Source organism: Quercus robur, chromosome 9, assembly GCF_932294415.1.
Source record: "Quercus robur chromosome 9, dhQueRobu3.1, whole genome shotgun sequence".
NCBI lineage: Eukaryota > Viridiplantae > Streptophyta > Magnoliopsida > Fagales > Fagaceae > Quercus > Quercus robur.
This window is the reverse complement of record NC_065542.1, coordinates 22340937-22351605: the sequence shown is the minus strand read 5'-3', so window position 1 is coordinate 22351605 and position 10669 is coordinate 22340937. Positions and strand designations below refer to the sequence as shown.

General features: G+C 34.3%; 1 protein-coding gene across 1 annotated transcript; it reads right to left on the bottom strand.

Annotated features, from left to right (window-relative positions):
* Positions 1 to 3892: 3892 nt before the first annotated feature.
* On the bottom strand, positions 3893 to 9184 carry LOC126699597 (12-oxophytodienoate reductase 2-like). The gene is made up of 5 exons (XM_050397522.1): positions 8992 to 9184; positions 6567 to 6707; positions 6325 to 6455; positions 4821 to 4997; positions 3893 to 4640 (listed from the first exon to the last, which is right to left on the bottom strand). Exons 1-5 carry the CDS (start codon positions 9060 to 9062, stop codon positions 4048 to 4050), a joined length of 1113 nt encoding a protein of 370 aa, XP_050253479.1. The 5' UTR covers positions 9063 to 9184; the 3' UTR covers positions 3893 to 4047.
* Between the last annotated feature and the right edge of the window lie 1485 nt (positions 9185 to 10669).

Sequence of the window (10669 nt, the reverse complement as noted above, 5' to 3'; positions counted from 1 at the left end):
TTCTTTGGCAAGCTTCATGATTTGTTCTTTGAAGATGAAGCATTTTTGTATTGGGTGGCCAATGATGCGATGATATTTGCAGTAGTTAGGGTCATCAACTTTCCTCATGTCTTCTGGTCGCCTGCATTCTGGCAATTCAATTAGCTTCAATTGCAATAGTTGTTCTAAGATGTTTGGCACATCTTCATCGGGGAACGGATATACTTTTTGCTCACGTTTCTTAAAGGTCAGGCGACGCACTTCATTCTTTTGCCACCCTTCAAGTTGTTCTTCATTTGCCTTTGCTCCTCTTCTTGGAACCTTAACTATGGCAGTGTTAACAACCATTGGGTCTTTAAGGCTGACTTTTGCATTCCTGTCATTCCTCCTTACTTCATTTATGCTTTCCTCAAGTATGGGAGGGTTTGTACTTCCGCGGCTAGCAATGCTCAACTCCATGTCATGGGCACAAGTTGCTAACTCTTCAAATGTTTGGGGTTTTATCCCTTGAAGGATGTAAAGAAGTCCCCAATGCATGCCTTGGATGCACATCTCTACAACAGATATTTCAAAAAGTCTATCCTTGCAATCTAGACTCAAAGAACGCCACCGATTGATATAATCAACGACGAGCTCATCCTGCCACTGTTTAGTATTGGTAAGTTTCATCATGCCTACCGTACGCCGTGTGCTGTAGAATCAGTTGAGAAACTCTCTTTCTAGTTGTTCCCAACTGTCGATTGACTCAGGTTCTAAGTCTGTATACCAATCAAAGGCATTTCCTTTGAGTGAACGGACAAATTGCTTTACAAGGAGGCTTCCTTGAGTCCCTGCATTCTCACAAGTTTCTACAAAGTGAGCAATGTGTTGCTTAGGATTTCCTTTGCCATCAAACTGCAAGAACTTGGGGGGTTGATACCCATTTGGCATTCTCATGTTGTCGATGCGCTTTGTGTAGGGTTTTGAATATGTGAGAGAACTTGTAGAAGAACCTCCATATTGTGCTCGGATGGTATTTGTTATCATGTCTTGTAATTGTTGGACTGAAAACGAAGTAACCGAAGTAGATTGTTCTCGTCGGGGAGTGTTTTCAATTTCTCTCCCTTCGTCATCCTTCGTAGATGTGAATTTATGACCATGGCTTGATTCACCAAGATCTTGTACTTCGAGTTTGTTCATCAAAGTTGCAATTTATCACGTGGCATATTTTAACTACACTTTGATTAGGAGTAAATCTCTTCTCATAGGGGAGATATTTGTTTAATTCCTACTAGGAGTCTAACTAAGACCACTTTGACTAGAAAACAAATTTATCTAGTCAAAGACCAATGTGGCTAGGAAAAGAAGTCAAAATGAAGGGCAATTCTAGTGTCTGATGGAAGGCATGAAGGATCATCATTGCAAAGGATAGAATTTCAATCCTTATATGATTACTACTTTGACTAGGAAACAAATTTCCTTCTTAAAGTTATCTTCGCAAGACAAGTTAGGAGCAAAGCTCTTCTCATGATGGTAGACTCCCGCACATGTTCAAGCTATTGGAGAAATGCCTGCTTGCAAATTCCTAAATAAATGAAAGGTGCTGAAACTAATTGCATCTAAGCATGAAGTTGTCGAGACTTGATCACTTTCCACATTCAAGATTGTGTACATGACCAAATCTCGAGGGGACATTTGTAAGAGGCAAAATTTTAAGCCAATTATAAAATGCCACATCAAAGTTTAGTGGCAAATTCTAAATTAATATCATTAAATTAGATGATGACATGTGTCATCCAAATTGGCATCACATTGGCATATCAAAATTTGCCACGTGTCATTTGGCCCACAAGATAAAGATAAATTTCCTATTCAAAATTTATAGGTAATTATCTTTATTAAAATAAGTAAATAAATAAAATAAAGATAAATTTTCTATTCAAAATTGGTAGATAATTATCTTTATTAAATAAATTAACTAGAGATAATTATTTATCTTTGTTGATTATTATTTTTATCAAAATAGATAAATAAAGATAATTATCTCTAAGAAGAATTTGGACCAATCAAAAGTCTACTACATTCTTTCAAGCATATCATTTCATAGTGGAGCTTATCCTCTGAAATCACTATAAATAGAGGACATCCCCTCTCATTTTCGACACCAAGTTTTCAAGAAGTCAAAGCTCTGGAGAAACTGTCTCAAGAACACATGAAGAACATTCAAATAAGTTCTTTGAAGTTCTATTGGAATTAAGTTGAAAACGCCTCCATAAACTTCAACAAACCTCAAATCCTTGAAGCTCAACGGATCAAGCCTCTAAAGCCCCAAAGAACTTCAACCTAAAAGTCTTCATATTCAAAGACTTGAAGAACAATAAATCTCTAATAAGCTTGAAGCTAGTGATTTGTTGTGGAGACCGTTCAATCCATCTTTCAACTAAAGTCAAGAAGATTCCTTGTTCGAGTCAAGTTCAATGAAGATAGAATCAAAGGGTATTCTTTTGTAAAAGAATTGAAATAGAGATTGTACTTGTTATTCATTAATACAAATTATTATTTGCAAACCATATTTCTTTTCAATTATTTAATTTTCTACAATTGGAAAAAATTTGTGTTTACAGTTATCTTTGAGATGAGACTTCCCAGAGGCCTCATAAGACTTAAGAATTTTCAATTCTTCCTCTATCTCCTGTCTGATCCTTTCTTACTTACTCTTAATTTCTGCACTACTGTGCAAACTTGTCATCTGCATATCTGTCCTTCCTCCCATACTCATCCTTGAGATGCTACAGCTTTGTCCAAAAATTCTAACCCTAACTCTATGCAGCTCTCAATATTTAGATTGGGTGCAATTGAAAAATATCATAGGTTTTCTTTAGATTTATCATTTATCTAGACCTGCTCCCGGCATCCTGAAGGACCTGAACCCATTAGAATTTAGAGCAATTGCTTTGCTAATTCACATTAGTGAACTTTTGTAGTTTAGTCTACTTTAACTTGATTAGTGCTATTGAGTTTGTCCCTCTGCTTGAAGATGAACAACATAGTTATAGGGCACTAATGGGAAACATATTACTATTGCCCAGGATCCAGGAACTGAACCAGCAAAGTGTGTATGGTCTTCAATTAATGTTGGTACAGAGATATATGTTAGCAGCACAGGGATGACTGCAGAATGGTCTGTCAGTGATTTTGATATATTGGTTCCTGAAGATGTTGCTAGCTCTGGAGTTAGCTTTGATTGATCTTTGAAGGGTATATTCACCCTTTCATTTAGTAAAGAATAAGTAAATAGAGTAAGTAGAACCCATTACAGTTCTACTTAAACCACGCTATCATGTCAACAATAGATTCAACACACATACCCATAAGTGTTATGTACATGTTCTCTTAAATCCAGAGATAATCCTCCTGACTTTCTTCGCTTTTCAAGTATAAACATTGGAGCTAACCTTATGATGCCAATTGTAAATAATAAATAACTTTTCTTAGACTCCTCTTGGTTGCCAAGGAATTGAGGAAATGCTATTTGCTAATCATGTGTGCATGTATAATTCCATTTGTAAACTCCACTTGTGTTTGTGCTTAATGTCACATATTTTGTACACAACCGGTCTCTAGCTTAGAAAGATAAGGTTGACAGCTAGCTTGAAATTTAGTCACTTTATTATGAATGGAAGTGAGAAAACAAGTCTGAATGCCCTAAATATGGATAATATCACAAGTAATTGAGTAGCCACTTATAATGGTTCAATGCAGACCTTATGTATGCCAAAAATTAAAGGAGACTGAGTCCATTGCAGCTAAAGCTGAAAGCAAAATCCTATATGCACATTTGTCAATTTAAGTAAAGAATCATTGCTTGTATTAGCCAAATTATTCTTCAAAATCATGATTAGTCTGGCACAGAAGCAAATCAGCACCAACAATATTATCACTAGAAGAGAATAACCACTTCAAAATTATTTAGATCTATCAAATCTTTTTGTTGCACTTGTATAGTACAATGAAAACACTAAAAGCAAGAAAGGAATTACATAGGGCAATGTTTTTGGACAATTTATTTTCACTCCTCTCCTTAAAAACCTAAGCAATGTCTACAAGGAGTGGATAATCACTGTATCCAAGGACAGGGTCAGAGGTGTAGAATGTGTCTCTGTTGTACTTGTTGAGAGGAGCATTGAGCTTAAATCTCTTAGGCAAATCGGGATTGGCTAAAAACAGACGACCAAAAACAACAAGATCTGCATGGTTTTCAACAATAGCTTTGTTCCCATCTTCCCTATCATAACCCCCAGCAACTAAAAAGCTACCCTTAAAAGCCTTTCTCATTGGCACAAGACTATGGGGACATTCACTCTTTTCTCCAACTGTCTTCATTCTTGGCTCAACCATGTGGCAATAAAGAATCTCATATTTGTTTAAGGATTCAGCCATGTAAAGGCCCAAAGCTTCTGGATTTGAGTCTCCGGATTCCATGTAGTTTGCAAAAGGAGATAGCCTTATTCCAACCCTGTCTGCTCCTATCTCATTAGAAACAGCTTCAACTATTTCTAGAGCAAACCGACAACGATTTTCAAGGGATCCACCATATTGATCCATTCGATCATTCACTTGATCCTTCATAAACTGGTCAATTAGGTAACCATGAGCCCCATGGATCTCTACTCCATCAAAGCCTGTGTATAAGACAAATAATGACATTTTAATGAAGGTACTATGTAATAACAAAGGTAACCATGAGCCCCGTTGTTCTTTCAGTTTTCTTTAATCAAGTACAAAGTACATTTCTTCACTCCCTTGTACGTTTGACCAATCAAATATCATTTATCTTATATAAACACATGAAAAGAACTTACCAGCTTCAATAGCATTCCTTGCAGCAAGTCTAAAATCATTGACAATTTGAGGAATTTCCTCTATCCTCAGCCGCCTTGGAGGAGTGAGGTCTGAAACGTTAAATCCACTAGCTTGATTTTGAGGGGTCAAAGGCCTGTCAGAGGAAGAAAATGGGGCTTGACGATTTGGCTGAAAACCTGTAGACAAAAATATAAAGAAAAATAAATATCCAATTAATTCAAATGAGTTTGATAAGAAATCATCAATCACCACTTAAAGAATTAGAAAAATGAGTGTTATGATCCGTTAAATTACTTTGAAAAAGATGTTTCTTCACAAAGATTTAATTTTTATTTAAAAAAAAAATTATCTAAAGAGGTAATTGATAAGACCTTCATTGATTTGAAAACCACAAAAAAAGAGAGAGACAAAACTAATACTTCTTTTGGACCATGAAGGCATAATAGCTCCATTATGTGTTTCACATGATTGTACAGTAAGGATGGGGCTCCATAAATATTCCACTCCAAAAAAGGAAATTTCAAGATCTTATTACATTTTAAAAAAAGGAAAGCTCATGATCTTAGGGTTGTCTAACACGCCAAAAAGTGGTGGTTGGTTGTCTGTGACAACCATAGATATAGGACTCAATAATGATTTTGACAACTGATTTAGAACAAGTGGTGTTTGCAAATCTAAAACAAAACTACGAAGATTTTGAAAGACCAATCAACTGAAAGAACCATGCTTTTGAAAAAGTGGCATGCAACCACCACTTTGGCCTTTTCTACTAAAATGACTAAATAATATTCTATTCAATGGTGATATAAAACATCCTTTTTAGCTGAAATGGCAACAACATTAGCTTTTTGTCCAACCAACCACAGTGATTTGATTTTGTTAAAGCAGTGGGTGTCACCTTATTCGTATCCTAAAAACAAAATTACATTAACATATCAGACTTATAATAGAAGATGCCCCTTCCATTGAGGCAATGATCATCATAAAAGCTCCCCTGTAATAAAAAAACCATTTATAGTAGAGAAGATAATGCAACAAAATAATTATATTGTTGCATAAATTTCCTTTACTCCCTTAATCCAACAATGATCATCACTTTTGTTAATTTTACTTTCTCAAAAATGAGAGTCAATCCAATTAATGCTCTTCCCCAAAAAGTATGTTTCTATTTCAAATGTGACACTTACTATGCAGGGAATAGCATTCTACAGCACTAATGGATGGTTATTTCAGCAGTCAATAAAAACTTCAATCCAATTTGATTCTCTACCAAATAGGTTCACATGAAATACTTCCTTCAGGATCAACAGCAATCAATAGTTAAATAGCACAATGTGGTATAGAAAACCCAAATCTACTCAATTCATGAATCATTTACCACATAGTCTTTGTAATTTAGCATATTACAAAACATTCAACTCTCTCCATCCATTACAAAAGTTTAATTGTCAACAAGCAATATTAGAAGAGAAGATATAAAGGTGGTCTCAGTCAAAGACAAACCTTGATTTGAAACCCTCCCCGTATGCCAAATTTGACAAAAGAAAACTCCACCTTTGGCATGAACAACATCTACAATGGGTTTCCAGGCTTCAACTTGCTCTTTTGTCCATATTCCAGGTGTGTCTGGATACCTTTACAATAGCAAAGAAACCTAAGAAGTCATAACAATTTTGAAGGCAAGAAAGGGAACCCTCAAAATGGAGATTGTCTTTCAGTGTGAAACATGGTAAGAAATTGATTACCCTTGAGCAGTGTCAGAAACTCCAGTGGCTTCAGTTATTAGTAGACCACCTTTGGAGGTTCTTTGAGAATAATATAAGATAGCATGTGGCTGAGGAACATTGCCATAAGATCTCTGTCTGGTCAATGGTGCCAAAACAACCCTGAAAATACAAATTAAATGATAACTTGAGTAAATCAAGTAAGAAATCTTTCTAATTGAAGAAAATAGTACCCTATAAGAATCAAATATATATTTCCTGTAGCAAAGTCGGGAAGAATAATATGATTAAGCCCCTTTCTATATGTTATACTAGATACTAAAAAATAAAATAAAATAAGGCAAGTAATAAATGAAACCAAATCAAACAATTCATTTTTGAATGGTTATGGTGGAGATAAGGACAGCTTCACAACTTCACCTGTGGATTGCTAAAATATAAACTTTTAAATAAGGTTTGAGAAGCTGAAGAAAAACACAAAATCAGAAAAACTCTGCCTATAATATAATGCTTTTCCTTTTGAGTAGACAAATAAAAACCTAAATGAGAGACTGATAGAGACAGAGACAGAGACAGAATGTTTGACTTGATCTATAATTTCTTTTTTTCCTTTAGAGTTTGTTCATCGTTAAAGTACAACCATATTGTCAAGTATTAAAGGATAGATTTCACAAAATGCTGTACTGGAGTGGGGTAGGAGAACCTCAAAGATCCTATAGGCCCTTCAATTATGACAATTTCTATATCATTCATAGCAAATTTGCCATGCACTTGAAATTTGAAAATACTTAGTTTCAAGTTCAGGGCCTACGTTGTTCTTTTCAACCTATGTTTATATCATAAGCTTACCTTTTTCTAACACCTATAAAGCTGCAGCAAAGAGCACTAAGTTTTTTTTTTTTTTTTTAAAAAGAGTGGCACTTAGTTTAGGACTGTTTTCAAACATAAAACTTAACAATTCTAATGAGAGCATTTTGGAAAGAAGGCAAGTATATATTTGTGTAGTATGGACTTCAAAAGTGACTGCTTATGACATTTCAACTCTTTTAGTATCCAAACCTAGCCTAGACTTAGTGTACAATAAGTTAAATTGGTCAAGTCGCTTCCACTCCTGGTCCAACCCCTGTACAAGCAGACCAGACCGAATGCAGCAGTTGACCTCTGATATTTCTTATTTCAACAGAATCACAGTCGCTGCTTTTCTAAGGTAGAAAATCATATTTTGGCAGATCCAAAAGGAAGTTTGTACTTCCCAGTTGTCTAGTTTAAACACCCTTGAGTACAATCCCATGAGTACTGTAAATTTTCTGGTGAGGGGCCAGTGGCTTGTGCAATACATGCATGGCCACGTGTTACTTTGAGAAAATACTAGAAAAGATAAGTAAGAAACAAAATGAAGCATGTAAAAACTTGGAACAATTAATTTGATGAATTTTTATGCACAGAATAGGGTGAATTAGTTCTGTTCATCACATGTAGGTTCAAGATCATCAAATGATAACATACAGCATTTGAAGAATGACTTGGGTACTATGGCAGGATATAGATGAGGGAGCCAAACTGGATTGCTCTTCATCATACAGAATGTGTAGTCATAGGTATCAACACAAAACTGATAAATAGAAGGATTTCATCCCCCCTCACCAGCCCCAAAAAAGTCAGACCAAAATTGTTGAGAACTGGTTTTATAACTATAGATTGATATCTTATATAATCAAAGCAACTGTAAATAAATGTAAGCACTCTCAATCTCTCATGATGAAGCTACAAATACATTACTTAGAGGTTCTGAAAACACAAAGAATCCTGACAGCCAAGGTGATCAGATAACTTAATCTGCAAATCTAAAACCAATTTACACAACAGAGATGCTGTACAAGATTCAGGTAAACCAAATGACAGCTTGATTGTCCTTTGAGATCAAGTAAACAAAATCACCACTAACAACTCATGAACTGAGTAAAGCTCAGCAAGACAGCTAATACAGTTCCAACAAAATCCATCAATTTTAACATTAGCCAAATTAGATAAGTCTCAGACTTTTAGCAGATTAATATTGAGAATTCTTGAAAAAAAATGTGTAATTTCTTGGTTAAAACACAAAACAAACACAAATGTGAACTGACAAGAAAATGCTCAAAAGGGCAAGAGTGTTACATAACGAAAACGACATATATAAATAATCAACTACGATTTCTTGAAAGTTGAAATCTTTGTAAACAAAACAATTCATTATCCCAACTGGGATATGTCACAAACAACATTTTTTTTTTTACAAAATCAAAGTCAAACAAAAAAAAAAAACCATAACTTGATTCTTAAAAAAAAAAAAAAACCCAAAAAAAAATAAAATAAAATAAAAACCCATCACACATATTAACAATTCAGATCATACTAAACAACAAAGACAAAAAAAGAAAGAATTTTGCAAGGTGTATTGGTATACCTATGGGAAAGGTTGAACTTGCCCAGTTTGTAAGGAGTAAGAAGAGGAATGGTGGGAGCTTCAGCAGCCATTTATAATGACTCTATTCTATTCTTTCCTGTTGAATGCTAGTACTTTACTTCTGTTCCTGATTTCAGACAAAAGTGGGAATGAAATGCTTGTTACACAAATGGGTATTTATAGAAATGAAAAAGGCATTAAAGATTTGTGTCCCAAAAAAAAACAAAGTCTCCTATAAGCTAGCAGGATGGTTCCATTTGGACAATGATGTTTCCTTTTAAAATGGTATTCATAACTTTTTTCACAGCGCCTGATGTCTGTGGTGACGTTTGGAAAAAGTGGCGGGAATGGGTCTACACTATACATTGAACCCTCAAGAAAATTTGGCCACCAACGTGGACCATTGGCCTATTTAACTATAAAATACCTTTATATTGGATGCGTGATATTTTTTTTGAGAAACTGGATGCGTGATATACCATCTCTTATTTAACCGTATATTCTGCTTCTTTGAACAGCACCACTTTAAGTCTACAATCAATTTCATAATTTTTTAAAATAATTTTTTTGAGAATATAGATTGTGTTTAGATTTTAGTATATTATTTTGAGTAAAACTTGGTACAATATTTAGGTGTTATTATTTAGGTTTCCTTTTTAAAATTATGTCATGTGAATTTTTTCTTATAGGATGAAAGTGTATTTTTTAATTAAAAAGCTAAATGATTGAATCTTAAAAAGAGAATCTAGGAAACAGCATCTAAGGTATTATACCTAACGCTCTGTTTGTTTCGTTGGAAAACCTTCTGTAAAGATAGTTTTCCACATTTTCCAGTGTTTGGTAGCACAAAAAAAACCTGGTTAATGGAAAACTATCTTTGGTCAACGGAAAACTCTAATAAAAATAAGGCTTATTTTCTATAAGCTGTTTTCCAAAATTTTTTTTTGGAAAACAATCTCTCTCTCATGCGTTGCATCTCCTATAAATATTATTTTCGTGTATAGCCGTGGGAAACATAATTTTTTGGTGCCTTCTCTCTCTCATGGTAAGTTTTCTCACTTTTTCTCTCTTCCCTTTACTTTTTCTCTCCTCACACCCTCACCGTCACTAAACTCTGGTCTCTCCTCTTCCCATAGATCTCTCTCTTTAACTGTCTCTCTTCTCTCTTTTCTTCATGTTTCTCTTCCCCTCTGTAACACAATCTCTGATTAGATTTTTCTTTACTTCATTGATCGATCAATAGCTCCGACTTGCAAAGGAGAACAAATTTACAGTGGTAATTATTTCATTCATCTTTACCAAAATACCAATTCTTTGCTTTGAATTTCAAGCTCGATTTTCTTTTTTCTCTAAGAAATTTTCGGTTTGATGGATTCCAGGCAGAAGTTACTTTTTTTTTCGTATATAAAGTGCAAAAAAAAAAATAATAATAATAAAATAAAAAATAATAATAAAAGAAGAAGAAGAAAGAATGAAAGTAAAAGATGAAAATTTTAAATATAGTACCTATATTGCTCTAAATTGCTTGTACATGGGACAATCTTTACTGTTGACTAATAATATTGTTATATAATTAATGATAATTGTTTAGGAGAATTGCATTTGTTGGCAAATACATTTTTTTTGGCAGATACTATGTAGTGATGATATATTATGCAATACATTATGTAAATACATA